General features: G+C 37.7%; 1 protein-coding gene across 2 annotated transcripts in view; it reads right to left on the bottom strand.

The window, feature by feature from the left end:
- The window catches only part of Cpq (carboxypeptidase Q), a 360,271-nt gene that overhangs the window by 303,197 nt on the left and 40,473 nt on the right, over positions 1-16,601 (bottom strand). For both annotated transcript variants that reach the window (XM_003479901.5, XM_063257593.1), the window contains exon 2: positions 9,710-9,917. In XM_003479901.5, the coding sequence (XP_003479949.1) occupies positions 9,710-9,917 (208 nt within the window). The remainder of the gene's footprint in view (positions 1-9,709; positions 9,918-16,601) is intronic.

Here is a 16,601-nt window from a genome sequence, read left to right as displayed (position 1 = left end):
GCCGTCTCGAAAATTTATTGCACTGAGTTCCCACATCAGGAAAACAGAACGAATACAAATAAATAACCTGATGCTACACCTCAAACAGCTAGAAAAAGAAGAGCAAGTCAAGCCCAAAGCCAAAAGAAGAGAGGAAATTATAAAAATCAGAGCAGAAATCAACACAATAGAGACTAAGAAAACAATACAAAGAATCAATGAATCAAAAAGTTGGTTCTTTGAAAGAATAAATAAAATCGATAAGCCCCTAGCTAACCTTATTTTAAAAAGGGAAGAAAAAGCTCTAATTCATGCAATAAGGAATGAAAGAGGAGAAATCACTACAGACCCTATAGAAATACAGAAAATCATCAACACTTATTTCAAAAACCTCTACTCTCAAAGGTTTGATAACACAGAGGAAATGGACAGATTCCTAGAAGCATACGAAGTACCAAAGCTAGGTCATGAAGATGTAGAACTACTGAATAACCCAATTTCTATTAATTAAATCGAAAATGTAATTAAATCCTTACCTACAAAGAAGAGCCCAGGCCCAGACGGATTCACTGCAGAAATCTACAAGAAATACAAAGAAGACCTAATGCCAACACTCCTCAAACTCTTCAATGAAATTGAAAGGGAAGCAATCCTTCCTAAATTGTTCCTAGAAGCAAATATTACTCTAGTACCAACACCTGAAAAGGACCCAACTGAAAAAGAGAACTACAGACCAATCTCCCTAATGAACACAGATGCAAAAATCCTCAATAAAATATTGGCAAATAAGATGCAGCAAATCATCAAGAAGATCTTACACTACGACCAGGTGGGATTCATCCCAGGCATGCAGGGATGGTTCAACATATGTAAATCAATAAACGTAATCCACCATATCAATAAAGCCAAAAGTAAGAATCACATGATCATTTCTATACATGCAGAAAAAGCTTTTGATAAGGTCCAACATTCATTCATGATAAGAACCTTGCAGAAAATTGGAATAGATGGTCTTTACCTCAATATAATAAAGGCCGTCTATGACAAACCAACAGCCAATATCGTACTAAATGGCCAAAAATTGAAGGCCTTTACTTTAAAATCAGGCACAAGACAAGGATGTTCCTTATCACTGCTCCTATTTAATATAGTGCTGGAAATACTAGCCAGAGCAATTAGAAAAGAGAGAGAAATAAAAGGCGTAAAGATAGGAAAAGAAGTTAAGCTATCAGTATTTGCAGATGACATGATACTCTATATAGAAGATCCCCCAAAACTCCATTGAAAGACTGCTAGATATAATAAATAAATTCAGTAATGTAGCTGGATATAAAATCAATACTCAAAAATCAATAGCATTCCTACACACTAACAACAAAGTCACAGAGAGAGAAATAACAGAAGCCACATCCTTCACACTAGCAACCAAAAAAATGAAGTATCTAGGAATTACTCTCACGAAAGAAGAGAAAGACCTCTACAAGGAAAATTATAATACACTGAAAAATGAAATTGAAGATGATCTCAGAAAATGGAAAGACATCCCTTGTTCATGGATAGGGAGAATAAATATTGTGAAAATGGCCATTCTCCCAAAACTTTTATACAGATTCAATGCAATCCCGAAAAAATTACCATCAATATACCTCACAGAACTTGAGAAATCACTCCTAAACTTGATCTGGAGTGAGAAGAGACCTAGAATAGCAAGGACAGTTCTAAGCAGCAAAGGCAAGGCAGGAGGTATCACAATCCCTGACTTGAAGTTATACTACAAAGCAACTGTAGTAAAATCAACATGGTACTGGAACCAAAACAGAGCTGAAGATCAATGGAATAGATTAAAAGATACAACCACAACTACAAACATACTCAACCACCTTATCTTCAATAAAGGGGCCAAGCAGGTTCACAACAGTGAACGACAGTCTCTTTAATAAATGGGAGAACGACAGTCTCTTTAATAAATGGTGCTGGAAAAACTGGCTCTCCATATGCTGAAAACTAAAACTAGACCCATGTCTATCACCATGTACTAAAATAAAATCTAAATGGATCAAAAATCTAAATATTAAAACAGAAACACTAAATCTATTAGAAGACAAATTGGGTAAAAACCTTGAAGATATAGGAGTAGGTAGAGAATTCATGAATAGGACTCAAACCACACGGGAAATACTTCCCAGAATCAGTAACTGAGATCACCTCTTATTAAAAAGTTTCTGCACGTCAAAAGAAATCTCCAGCATAGTGAAAAGAAAACCCACAAACTGGTAAAAAATCTTAGTCAACTGCCCCTCAGACAAAGGACTTCTGTCTAAAACATATAAAGAATTAAAAAAAATCAGACCCCCAAAATTCAAAGACCCAATCCAAAAGTGGACATCTGAGATGAATAAACAATTCTCTGATGAAGAAATACAAACGGCAAATAAATATATGAAAAAATGTTTATCATCATTAGTCATTAGAGAAATGCAAACTGAAACCACACTGATATTTCATCTCACTCCTGAAAGAACGGCCAAGATCAAGAAAACCACCAACAACAAATGCTGGAGAGGCTGTGGGGAAAAAGGAACTCTCCTGCACTGTTGGTGGGAGTGTAGACTAGTGCAACCTTTGTGGAGGTCAGTCTGGAGATTTCTCAGAAAACTGGGACTGGAAGCCCGATTTGACCCAGCTATACCACTTGTAGGCATATTTCCAGAAGAACTGAAAGCATCATACCACAGTGATATATGTGCACCCATGTTTATAGCAGCACAATTTGTAATAGCCAGATCTTGGAAACAACCTAAGTGTCCATCAACTGAAGAATGGATAAAAAAGCTGTGGTATTTTTATACAATGGAGTACTACTCAGCGATAAAGAATGATCACATTGAGACATTTATAAATAAATGGATGCAGCTTGAGACCATACTCATAAGTGAAATAAATCAAACTCACATGTATAAATACCGAATAGTTTCCCTAGTGTAAGAAATGATAAGAATACATAAAAGTATGTGGTAATCATGATTCCCAATCATATTGGTTTGAAGCCATATAATGTTTTCACTCATTAACCACAATGGTTTTAACCTGGGTTGTTCAATTTTAGTTATCTATAATAGTACAAATAGTACAAAATAGTAGCTATTTTGAAGAATACAACACAACATAAAAGCTAGTGCTGATTTAATATCATCTTGTTTTGAAGTCCCATCAAGCTGTGGTACATCTGTTTCCACTGGTTTTGACATGTTGTATCTTACTATATTTCACTCTATGCTATAGTATAACCAAAATTCTTTATAGGCAAAGAGATAATAAAGAAACCATTGTTCATTTTCTATTAGCTGGTTCTAAATACCCTGTAATTCTTGCATTCTCTTGAATGGCTTCACACTGTCTTGATATGCTTGATGTTATAGCATACAAATTTACACTCAAATAATTCAAGGAAAGCGGCACTATGGTGACTAGTATTATGTTGGATTATCTGGTGGTGAAACACAATGATGCTTGAATGGTTCAGTTCTGCCCTGTGTTGTTCTGTTACCATGTCCTCTCTTATCTCAATCTCCCCCCCCCCTTTTTAAATTAATCTATTTTCTCTCATTTTTTTAATTAAGGGAAAACTAAATTAAAAATAGCGGGACATATTATAGTAACTTTCTTGGTTTTCCTATTAACCTGATTTGAACTCCAGTATTGCGCTCCCCATCTTGTTCTGTCTGATCATTCTATATTCTATTTTGTTTGATAGTATCAAGTTTGAGGGTATAGGCAACCACTTTGAAGGCAATAAGATATACTATGATGCCCATTATGGTTTGACTATTATCCTTTTTTTTGAAGTCCTGCAAGGTCTTCAATGTAGGTTTTATTGGTCTTGTTCTGTACTGTTTTGATCAATTCTATTATACCTGATGATACAGACAACTCAATTTAAAAATAGCAAGAGGCACAATGGTAACCACTTTTGATCACCTGGTATTCTATTTTTATATCATGTGCTATGCCCACCCTTCTGTTCTAACTGACTCTGTTTTGCTTAGTCACATTTGGTTTTATTCTCTTCAAAAAAAAGTAGTAAGAACCGTGGGAGTAATAAAACCCAAAGAGTCTAATTATTATCGTAAAAAAGAGAGGAAAGGAAGGTGGACTAAGGGATATAACCGCAGGTACGTTTGAGTGTGTAGGATGGAAAACCATATTACTGAGCTTTTGTTGGATCATTGAACGGAACTGTCTCCAATTTCACTGTATGATTTTTTTTTCATTTTTTATCAGTACCAGGGATCGAACTCATGACTGCCTGCTTGCAAGGCAGGTGCTTATGCTGCTGAGCTAAATCCCCAGCCCCCAATTTCACTGTATGGATGTCCACTTTATATGCTTTAATTTTTTAATTTGGACAACTGTTTCTAGGAAGATTATATGTAACCTATTAACTGGTGATTTCTTACTGTATATTTTTTTCTTGAAATACTGCATTATTTGTACCCTTTTACTGCTTTGTTTTTTTATGTCCTTTCTTTTTTTCTCTTTAAATAAAAAACAAACATTGGGATACAGGGTATACACAGGATGACCTAGGAGTATGAGAAAGAGGCAGCTCACCTGATCTCAGGAAGTGCTCCCCTTAAGTCTTTAAAGAAGCTTAAGTCTTTGGATGAAACACTTAACACGGACCTTAAAGGACAGTGTACAACAGTGAGGAAGGGACTGCAGGACGCTGAGGACAGAGTATCTGCAGAATCGAGGAACTCCAGGAAAACGTGGTCCCCAGGCACAGCCTCAGTGAATCCTGATAACTGGAACGTGAGGTGATGTTGGGAAATGGAGCTGCACAATATGTATTTGCTGAAAGGACTGACACAGAGCAGAACCCAAGAGGAAGGACAAGGAAGAGAAAAAGTGAAACCCAGGACTACCTGACTTAGAAGACAGATGTTATTTTTACTGAGCTAGAAAATACAGGAAAAAGAGGTAAAAGGATGAGTTCAATTTTTTTAAAAAAACTAAGCTGAAATAGCTATGCAACATCTAAAAGATATATGAGCCTAGAGCTGAAGACTGGGATGGAAGAGAGAGGCGGGTTTGGAAATTGCCACAATACACTGGGAAACCTAGGGAAAGAAAAAGAGATGAGACCAGGCAGAGGGAGGAGTATGAAAAACAGGCAGGGTGGAGATGGGATCTGGGGAAGGAGCAAAGCAGAAAATAAAGGGGACAGGTCAGTAAAAATGATCAAGATGCAGCACGTATATGCACTAATTACCCAAGATAAACGTAATTATTATGTTTCATAAACATATACTACTAATAAAAAATAAAACAAAAAACTCATAGAATTCGAAGAGAAGCAACATTTAAAAGCAATCACAAGCCACAAGTGCTTCTGAGAGGCAAAGTAACAGGATGGACTGGAAACGCATTTTATTTGAAAATTACATACCTATCTGTGACCTTAGTAAGTTCTATTTCGGTACTGGAACAAGTCACAAGGAAACAGTCTGCAAAGTAAATGAGAGACGAGTAATGGGGGACAGGAATACAGAACGCTCTGGGTGGAAACTTGGTTCTAAACCCAACATAACAGAAGTGGACAATGAGACAGAGATCTTTCATGTTACTTTTTCTTTTTTGGGATGCAAGACTTAAAAATATTAATGTGTCTAATTCTCTGAACTTTTATTTATTTACATAAAAAATGAAGAAAATAATGTCCTGTCTGCATGGCCCTTCAGGTTGTCATAACAAATAAGATGACGTACGTGAAAGATTCCAACAGTAAGCCAAGGTTATTATGCACTTATAAATGTTCAAAGAACAGAGGCACAACATGAAGAACTCCGTGAAATATTGTTAGCTATAAACAGGTGACAAATTATGATCAGTTAAGACCTAGAAATAATGATCTAAAAGGTCCCTTTAATACACACTACAAGTTGCTGACGCCAAACCTTGAAGGCTAACATTTTAAAGCCTCATGCTGGACAATTCCTATGTGTAGACTGTAGCTTGGGTTTTCAGAGGTCTTCATTATGCCAGAAAAAAAAGTGCCAATGAACCTTGGCAGATCACTGGGCATTAAGTCATTTGGGAATTTATTAGTCTTATGAGTAGTAGTTCTTAAACAAAGATTTCTGGCAACCTCGCGGTTTCACAAAGCAACAGACTTGCTCCATAATTTAAGTCTCATAACCAGTGAAATCATGGCAAATGGCCACTGCCTGCTGTGTGTGTGTTATACCAAGGAGTCACGGAGGTATTCTGGGAAGTTAGCAGCCATCCCAGGACTTTTCTCCTGGGAAGCGGAACCATCCAAAAGAATATGGGCCAATCATGATTTCACTAGTGTGAAACCAGCAAGTTTATTTTTAGCACTGTGACACCAGAGTGACTAGGTATTCTCTCATAAATCCCTGATGAGTGGTTTTTAATATACCTCATCTTCCTTCCTTGGGAAGACATCTTACCCCTGTAAGGGAAAAATGTCTCTTTCCCTTTCTCTGAAATTTGTACAACTCCTCTCACAGTGAGTTTCTCAGATGCTGGTGTCTTCCTTATTTATGTCTTTTTTTAGTGTGCAAGTTAAGGTCAAACATCTGTGTCTTTACAAAACTTTTCTTTATAACAGGTAATAAAATTGAGCCTTCAGTCACAAATGAACCCTATCTGCAGTTATTTTGGCTTTTGAATATTTTTAATCTTGGAACCAAGCTACAAAACTAAGATGGTGCTTCTTTTATCTATGTTTTTAAAATATTGTATTCTTAATGCACACTGTTACCACACATAGCTATTAAAACAGGTCAAAGGTCTACAGGTCCTGTTTTTGACATTTTATCCATCGCAGTACAAAATTTCATCCTAGGACTAAAATTCAACAAAGCTCTTTGGTCTACCACCTACCTGAGAAGCTAAAACAAGACAATCACTTGAGTCCAAAACTTCAAGGCCAGCCTAGTAAACAAAGCAAAGCTTTCCACAAAAAGAAGTGTTCACCTCTTATAAAGACAGACAAATACATGACACAAAAGCAGAAAAATCAATACTATTCCTGTACACCAAAAATGAACCTACCAAGAAAGAAATCAGGAAAATAATTCTATTTACAACAGCTTCAAAGAAAAAGAAAGACTTAGAGATCAACATAAACAAGGAGGTAAAAGAAGCATTTTACAGTGAAAAAGTGAACTGATGTATTTTACAATGTACTTTTCAACAATGAAATTACAAAACACCAAAGAAAGAAATTGTGGAAGACATTAGAAAAATGGAAAGACATCTATCTCATTCATGAATAGGAAGAACTATTGTGAGAATATTAGCAAAAGCAATGCACAGATTTGATGCAACCCCTATTAAAATACCACAACATTCTTTATGAAACTAGAAAACAATCTTGAATTACATATGGAATCAGAAAAGACCAGAGTGCCCGAAGTAACCCTGAGTAAAAAAGAACAATGCCAGAAGCATCATAATGCCCAATTTCAAATTATACTACAAAACTTCAGTAATAAAAATGGCATACTACTGTTACAAAAACAAGAGTAGAATAATGAGAAGACACAAAAACAATCCCATGTTTCTATAGCCATTTGATTTTTGAAAAACAAACATATTTTGGAGAAAAGACATCTTTAACAGACGGTGCTATTTAATAAACATTAGATATTTACTGGCAGAAGAGTAAAGCTAGATCCCTCTCACCCTATACTAAAATCAATGCAAAATGAATCAAAGCCCTCAGTATAAAAGCAGAAAGTTTGAAACTGCTGGACAATAGCATAGAGGAAACATTTGAAAGCTATAGGCATAGGCAAAGATTTCCTGAGTGGAAATCCAATAGCATAGCAAATAATATCAAGAATCAACAAATGGAATTGTCTCAATAAAAATCTTCTGCACAGTAAAAATAAAATCTACAGAGTGAAGAAACAACCTACACAATAAGAGGGGAAAATTGCTAGCTGCTCTTTTAATAGAGGACCAATATCTATTATATAGTGAAAATCTTGTCTCTGAGTAAATGATTTGGGGATGACAATGTACAATGTATGTATCATTGTTACCCTGATTGATGTATTTTAAAATTCTGTTGTAATTTTTCTTCTTCTTCTTTTCTTTCTTTTATCTATGAATAAAATATATTTGAAAAAAGTAATATATAGAAAGAACTAAAAAAATTAACCTCTGAAAACAAATGACCCAAGGGAAAAAATTTGGCAAGCAAACTGAACGGATACTTCTCAAAAGAAAAAGTACAAGTGGTCAATACGTGTTTGAAAAAATGTTCAACATCTTCAGGAGTTAGAAAAATTCAAATCAAAACAACTTTGAGATTCCATCTTATTGTAGTCTTGTTTTAGTCATCAAGAACACAAAAACAATGAATGTTGGTATTGTTAGTGGAAATATAAACTTGTACAAGCACTACAGGCAATCAGTATGGATATACTTCAAAAAACTAAAACTAAAAATAGGATACTATTTGATCCAGCTATAACTCTCCTGGGTATCTTTCTGAAAGTATTAAAGACACCATGTCATAGTGTTACTTGCATATCCATGTTTATAGGGGCACAGTTCACAATAACTAAACTCTGGAAACACCCCAGATGGCTATCAACAGATGAATTGATAAAGAAAATCTGAATATATATTCAAATAGGAGGAATATATGCTAGAGGAAAATGAACAGAACTTGAGACAAGTATACTAAGCTAAAAAAAAAAAAAAAAAAAGCCAAACTCAAAAAGTTAAATATCACATGTTTTTGCTCATATGAGAAGCATAAAATATTAATTAATTTATTAAGGAGAGACAACAGAAAACTAGGCAGACTGTTAGAAACAGAGGATTAGGAGGAGGAGAAAGAAAAAAGAGGGAAATGAAGGGATCAGAAATGAACAAGACGTGTTATGTACGTGTACCAATTCACCCAAAACATCACTGTTCTGTGTTACAAATATACACTAACAAAAAATAAAACAAGGAAAAAGGAAGAATTTGATTAACAATAAAGTAAAGAAAACACTAATGGCATCACCTCAAACAGGATTACAAAGAAAGCATGTCTTCCACTGTCCTCAAACACCACTGCCAGGTATTTACACCGACCTTTACAGATTCTCAAGTACCTTTATAAGTTTACTTTGTTCAATCTTAATGGTATTCATATTTATTCTTTATCATTGCTCATCAGTAGAAGAGAATTATGAGGCCCAGAGAGTTTAAGAAACACTAACGCTGTTCACACGGTTGTTGAGGAGCACAGCCAAGTCTATATCCAAGGTCTTCTAGCACTTCAGTGCTTTCTGCTGCACCATAGATGGTCCCCATCATGTTAACGACTCTATTTTTATTTCATTCCTCTAGCAACATGGAAAACAGTCTGGTTTTCTCTGAAGTCATTAGGAATCTTTGATGAAACACAGACGTGAACTCAGCTCTCCCTCCAATGAAAATACACAATACATTAGTTATATAAGGAATGTTACGGGATCACTGTGGATGTGGAAAAGTTTTAAAGGAATGCATAAATGATGCCTGGGACACTTACAGGGCCAAAGAAGATATGACAAACAAATGACCAAATATAGAATGAAGGGAAATTCCATAAAAATCAGTATTTTCATTTGAATGGTTTGTTTTTATTCCATACGGACTTCTCTTTTGTGGAAAATCCTGGTTTTTTAGAAGATTTCAAACAAACACGATAACCAACCTGTAGATGGAGAAGGAAGCCACTGATCGGATGAGGGAGGCCAAAGCCCCCACCTTGGCAGCCTCCACTGCCCCCCGGACTCGGTACTGCACTGTCTTCGCGTAGCTGATGTAAGGTTGGTTATAAACAACAATCTTCCCTCTTGCTTCCGAGGCCCTTCTCTGCAGCTCATCGAAAGAGGCCACCACCAGAACTCCGGCTGTAATGCCTAGAAATAAAAGTCAAACAAGAATTAACTTATGGTTTCCTATCAGCCAGGTGGAACTGGCACACAAAAGTTCACATATGCTCTGCCTGCTGCATCTGGCAAACTGGCTTGAGAAGATCAAAGTCTCCGAGCCACTTACCATGGGAGAAAGACTGTGGGGTTAACTGCTTTCCCAACAGGAAGAAAAAGGATTCAAAACAGTAAAATATGCAACTCAAAGTTTTTTTTAACTCACTTGACCGGCTGGTACTAAATCACAAATTGATTAAACAAAAGCTTCTTTTTTCTGATTTCTCACCCAAAGAACTTACAAATTTCACACAATGACATTAATCATCTATGTCTTAAACATGCATGTTAGAAAGACCCTCTTGGATTAATAAAATACACACATCTTTCACAATAATAGTTCAATATGATGCTAAACAACCTTCAGTGATGTGATACAAAGTATGGCAGTTTGTGAAGAATACTCTTGGAGGTCAATGTTCTTCATAAATCCAACTATAACAAATAGTTCACGTAAATTCTCCCAAGAACCACAAAGGATCAGCCTGGAGGTTTGATTTTTTTTTTTCCTATATAAAAACACTCTTCAGGGATGTGGAAACTTCCTATGCATCTCAATTTGATTTTTCAAATAAAAAAATCTGAACATGTACAATTGTCCTAAAATCCTGTCACCTACCTTAGATGCGTCTGCTTCCTCCCTGCCTCAAGGTTCACCCAAAGGCTCCTGATTAGAGGAGAGGTTTACATCTTCTAAGAACTCCTGCAAAACTTCCTGGGCCACCAAACATCCAATTCAATAGAGTAGGGTGACAAAGAGAAGCTATTTAGTAGCAAAGGCCAAATGGCTAAATCAATCCGAGAGAAAGCAGTCAGTGCCTACTATTTTGTGGCTTTAGCTGTGCACTCACGAAATATATTAGTAAAACTGAAGAATCAATGTGTATTTGTCATACTTCTTTAGGATTATAAACTAGAGAACTAGATTTTTTTATCTTAAAGCTTAATGGGTGCCATTAAATTTTAAACTGTTACATAGAATTCTTTTAAAACTGTGTCAGGTAGTAGAGAATACTTGTTTTAATACAGGCCCCATCAGCATGAACCCTTTGCCTCCTCTCCTGTTCTGCTCCCCTGTCCAGCTTGGTTTGTACTTTTACTTCACCGTGATCAGCCACAAATCTATAAGCACATCTCCACTAATATTCAGGATTTGGGACTTAATTTATATTATTCCCTCCTTCAAAAAAAAAAAAACCACCAGTGTATAATTATGGAAAATAAGGAAATTACAGTATTTCTATATGATAAATATGCATAAAATATAAATAAGGATTCATGACTCTCTGAAACCTGCAGTTACCTTGAAATTTGACTGGTGCTATTGTTGGCATACTGTAGGAATTTTGATAATGGTGTTCAGCTGTTCCTAATGAATAACATGTTTAACAATCCACCCAAGCGATGTCCCAGCAATGGGGGAATTTTGGTGTCTGGAGCAGAGCCACTAAAAATTTCTGTAAATTTTCAAAATTAAAGTCATAAAGTCATAGGAGGGTGGTAGCTCACTGTGGTCTACATTCAGGTTTTTTAGCACATGAGAGACTGGCATCCCGAAGAACTAAAATCAACCTGGACAGCAGAGTTGCCAGTGTGAATCACTAGCAGCAACTACAGGTCAAAGTCTACCACCATAAACTTGGAAGACTTTGAATTAGTCTGTTTTCCTGAAAGTTGAGAATCGTCTCTGATTCCTCTGTCTCTTTCATCCCCCTACATCTAAACAGTCCTCAAACATGAATAATTTCATGCCCTAGACATCAATATTGCTTGGACTCGTGTCCTGTGTTCCATCCCATTGCACTCTCTCACATAGGGTCCCCATGATTTCTCTTTCAGACTCTTGCAAGTCCCTCTCCCCACTCCTGGAGTCCCAGCTTCCAGCCCAGATCCCTCTAATTACCCCCACATAGCCACCTGAGAGGGTGATTGAGAGTCACATCTGCTAACAGCACTGTCACACTGCTACTTTCTCACCCCTACTAAAGTCCCTTTTTCAACCTCCTGTCAAAGCCTGCCTACATTTACAAAACACAGGCTCCCTTTTATTTTGCAATTTCATCAATACTAAACCTAGGAGTTCCCATTCTCATTCTATGCTATCCACTCCATGGTGTCCTTGTTCAGGGGATGGTACATCGCCTCTAACTGACTCCCTTGTGCGAACTTCCTTATGTTACTAACAATTATTTATCACTCAGGAGTCCATTCAACTTCACCACCATCCACTGCCCTCACCCAGACTTTCAGATACCTTGGACATAGCTGGGCACTAAAATAATGAAGCTTTACTTACGATATTCTCTCTCTTCTCTTCTCTCTCTCTCTCTCTCTCTCTCAGTCAAACTGTGATTTCCCCTTAGCGTTTGAGACCATGTTCATTTTTGTTTGTATCTCTAGGGACTGATACAGAGCTTGGTCTCTGTGTAGGCAGTGAGTCCTTAAATATTCCTTGAATAGCACTGCTCCAAATAAGGGATCACTGACTGGATCTAAAGCATTTCTATGAATGTGCGATTTTACCATTAAAGTTTGATAGCCCTTATCCCCCAGTAACTGAGAAGTCTGATTCTCTTACCACCAAGGGAACAGCTGCAAGGCAAAACGCACTGGGCAGTCAGACTCCAGATACAAATTCTAAGTGCGAAAACTCAGATGCTTGAACATAAGAAATCTCTTTAGGCATCCATCTCTTAGAGCCTGGCTACCCTTACTTTATAGAAAATGCTACATCTGGTCTTTAAACTGGTAAGCTATGAGAAATGGTACATCAAAAGGAGAAAACAGACTGAAAAGTGAGAGCAGCACTATAAAAAAATCAGAGTTAAAAATATGCAAACTAACAAATGCTAATCAGACTTTCCACAGTGGACATATTCTGTGTACCTGCTGCCTCACACACTGCTCAGCGGCCACATGTGGCTATTGAGCACTAGAAATGAATGAGAATGAGAAACCGAATTTTCATGTCACTTACTTTTAGTTAATTCATCTTTACATGTATATAGCTACATGTGGGTAGAATGCAGAGTCACTGCAGGCTCAGACCACCATACAGGGCAAATAGCTGAGAACATCTCTACTGGCCCAGAAGGACCTGGTGCATGACAGTCCCCAAACAGGTATCAGTCACAATGATGACTCCTCTAGCAGCCACAGACCAAACGGGCTGCACTCAGCAGCCATCATTTGGGAAGGCAGGGTGCATACAGAATATTGCAGGAAGATGTTTGTTCAAATTGAATAAAATAAAACTAGGCCTCCTGGAAAACTTCACTCTTCTGTACGGGTTTGTGCTCTGACACATATTGTGCACAGGAAGTACTTGAGCTTTCCTACTGATCGGCACACCCCACTTCTCCTCTGTTCTCATCTCCTTGCTTCTCACTCTCCTATTTCAAAAGATAGTTCATGAAAACAGACCCTAAGCACACAAAACTAGTGATAGGTTCACAGTAACACCTACCCTGAAATTCCTGTTCCTAAATGCAGCCCACTCGCAAGCTTAGCCCTCTCAGCTTCTTTTGTTTTCTCCTCATTTTCACAGTGTTTAGCATCATCCAGTCGTACTCACTCTGATAATGTAAGCTACCTGGGAGATAAAAACTTTTGTCTATTGTATTCATTGATGTTTCTGACCAGCTAAACGACGCCTAGCATATACAGGTGATATACACACATATGAAGGCACACACATGCACAAGCACACACATAAAATGAACAAACAATGACAAGAAGCCCCATCCCTTACCACCCTTCACTTCTGAGATCTGTATATTTGTGTAGGTCAGAATAATCGATGACAGTAACAGCTACATTTCAGTGTCTATCATTTATTATGATGTTCACAGCAGCTCTGCAAAGTAGTTTTTATGTGGATTCCAAGGCGCCAAGAATTAAGCTCATACAAGTACTAGGCATTGAAGCTGAGATTTGAATTATTCGCTATTTGCATCCAAGGGTCATGCTCTTCCTATTAACTGTATTTACTGTTCTCTCATAAATTTAAAATACATCCAAAAACAGCTCAGTATTTTCCTATTAAGAGGAATAAAAAAGGAAAAAGAAACAGCTACATAAATGCAGGCCTAAGTTGTCAGTTATTAGTTATTTCCAGGATTCTGCTCATAAATCTGGATGCTGTTATCACTCGAGGTCCCAGCCTATTCACAGAGAACCTTGGGGAGGGCAGAGCCTTGTTCTAGGACAAGAATCAGCAGACTTTGTTAAAGTGAGGAAAAGGATTACAGTGGTTAATTTCAGGCTAGAGTGTAGTGCTGATGCTAAAAATACTCCTAAAGTGACTATCTTAGATACATCTTATTGTGTCACAAAACATACAGAAATCCTCAGATTCCTCTTAATTTTCCACACCTAATTTTCAAAACTGATCAATTCATTTTTAAGGCACTCAGGCTGATTGTGATGGCTACTGAAATCTCCCTTCAAATCTACCACCATGGTATTGGCTCACGTTGTCCATTCCGTGGGGGTTGAGAAAGACTCTCTCCATCTCTTCTGACTTGAATTCTCCTAAGGACCCATAAGAGGATCGAGAGGGGAGAATTTTATGTTTTCTACCATTAACAGCCAAAGACTACAGACAGAAAAATGTGTCTCTGGGGCTCAATTCTATACAGTATGTTTGAAGAAGTTAATTCCCTGATTTCAGAAGAAGATTTAACTCCAAGCAGGAAACAGGCTAGCCCTACCCAAAAGGAAGCCTAGCTTCTCGCTTTTATCACATAATATCTACCAGGTGTACTGTGCAAGATAACTAAGTCCTTAGATGACTGGCCCTTCTTGAGCTCAGTTATGCAGAAGGAAGTTGCTCTTGGAAACTCAACGTTTTGGCCTTAAGTGGTAAGGAAATTGCAAATTCATAGCAAAGCAGATAAAAGAACATCAGGGCACTGATTTCTTGAGGGTCCGTTTGTTTAAAGAGAATTCTGTGATGTGTCATACACTTTCCATGGAAAAACAAACCTCAAATATTTAAATTAATTCAGTAAGCATGGTAGATTAAAAACTGGTGGTCAACTTAACACCAGCTGAACTGTATCAGCATGGTGCTGCATGTTGCCAGCATAAAAAGACGTGGAGAAGAGTAGCACTGTGGATTCTCCTAAGTGTTGTTGTTTGGAACTGTTGGTTCTCCCAGAGGAGCTTGTCATGCTGGTTTTCCTGATATGAACTCGCTGTAATCATCCAAAGGGCTCAGGACCTTGTTCTGAGAATGGCTGCGGTTCACTTTGGGGGAGCTCTGATCCTTACTTTGAGCATCACTTCCTAGCTCTGGAGACACCAGGTGTGCCAGTCAGTCTCCAGGAGAAGCTTGTCACAGTGGTTTCATTATGAACTCAGCTCTTCTCATTGTCAGAAGATCTTGAGACCTTGTTGTCACTGAGGATGGCTGTGGTACTTTTCTGGGGAGCCCTGGTGATTATTTTGAGCATCACTTCTTGGCTCCATTGCAAAAACCTCAACCTACAGGCACAGATCCTTCACCCTATTGGCATAGACTTCCTAGCTTCCACCACTGACCTTTGGACCTTCCCAGGGCAAATTCAAGAAACAGACTTGCATGAGTCATTGTCGTGGGCTCTTAGGCCTCCAGTTGGACTCGTGGGAGGCATTGTCATGTGCTCTGGATCGTCAGCTGAACTCATACAGGACAGTGGTATGGGATTCAGGATCCTCTAGGTCTTTATTGTATGGACAGCTTTCCTGTACTTTCTTTATATTTGACTCCTTGGATGACCATTATAAATAATACTATAAATTCAGTGTCCTATATTGTCAGGTTCTCCTTGCAAACCCCTTACTACAATAGGAGGCAATAATGGAGAAATAGGAAAAAAAAGCAGGAAAATGGTATTTTTGGAGAAGCAGCAGAAAACGATGAGGATGTAACAACAAAAGGCGTAGTGGCCCTACCCAAAGCAGACCCATGAAACACTCCATTATTCCTTTTCACCTTTCTTATTGGAGGATAACACATTTCTGCCAATCAGCTTGTAAAGAACAGTATCTCTGTTGAAGACACTGACCCTGGGACTGTCCAACAACTTACTCTGGCCAATGGAATGTGAATGAACACAACACACAGCTTGGCAAGACCACTGCAACATCTGGTTTTGTGTCTTAAAAGTTCATTGCCCTCAGCCACCAGAATGGCATATGCTAGATGGGAGCTGCTCATCAAGTATATGTCTTAGAATAAGAAGAAACAAATCACAAACCCGAGGCAGAGGAAAGTTACTACCAACTGGCAATTTAAATATATAAAGTGACCAGGAAATAAATCTTGCTGGTGCTAAGCGACTGAGATTCTGTAGCACAGTCCTTATGCAGCATCCCTGAGTGAGCATGACTGACACAGGGTCCTGAATTTCAAGATTGTAGCAGAGTTTTTTCATAATCTATGACTGATAAAATATAGAATGAATATACCACATACCTTAATGAACATTGTTCAGTGAAAATTAGATACTGACTTTTCTCCTACAACATGTCAAGGTGGTTGAAAGATCAACACCAAACAGCAGAAAACGAGCACATTTGAAGAATTTAGCAATTGCTGATGTTCTAACACATGTAGACTCACATGACAAA

Source organism: Cavia porcellus, unplaced genomic scaffold (genome assembly GCF_034190915.1).
Source record: "Cavia porcellus strain 051 isolate PalLab524CR breed Dunkin Hartley unplaced genomic scaffold, mCavPor4.1 scaffold_10, whole genome shotgun sequence".
Classification (NCBI taxonomy): domain Eukaryota; kingdom Metazoa; phylum Chordata; class Mammalia; order Rodentia; family Caviidae; genus Cavia; species Cavia porcellus.
The sequence above is the reverse complement of the archived record's forward strand: the minus strand, read 5'-3'. Positions and strand labels throughout refer to the sequence as shown.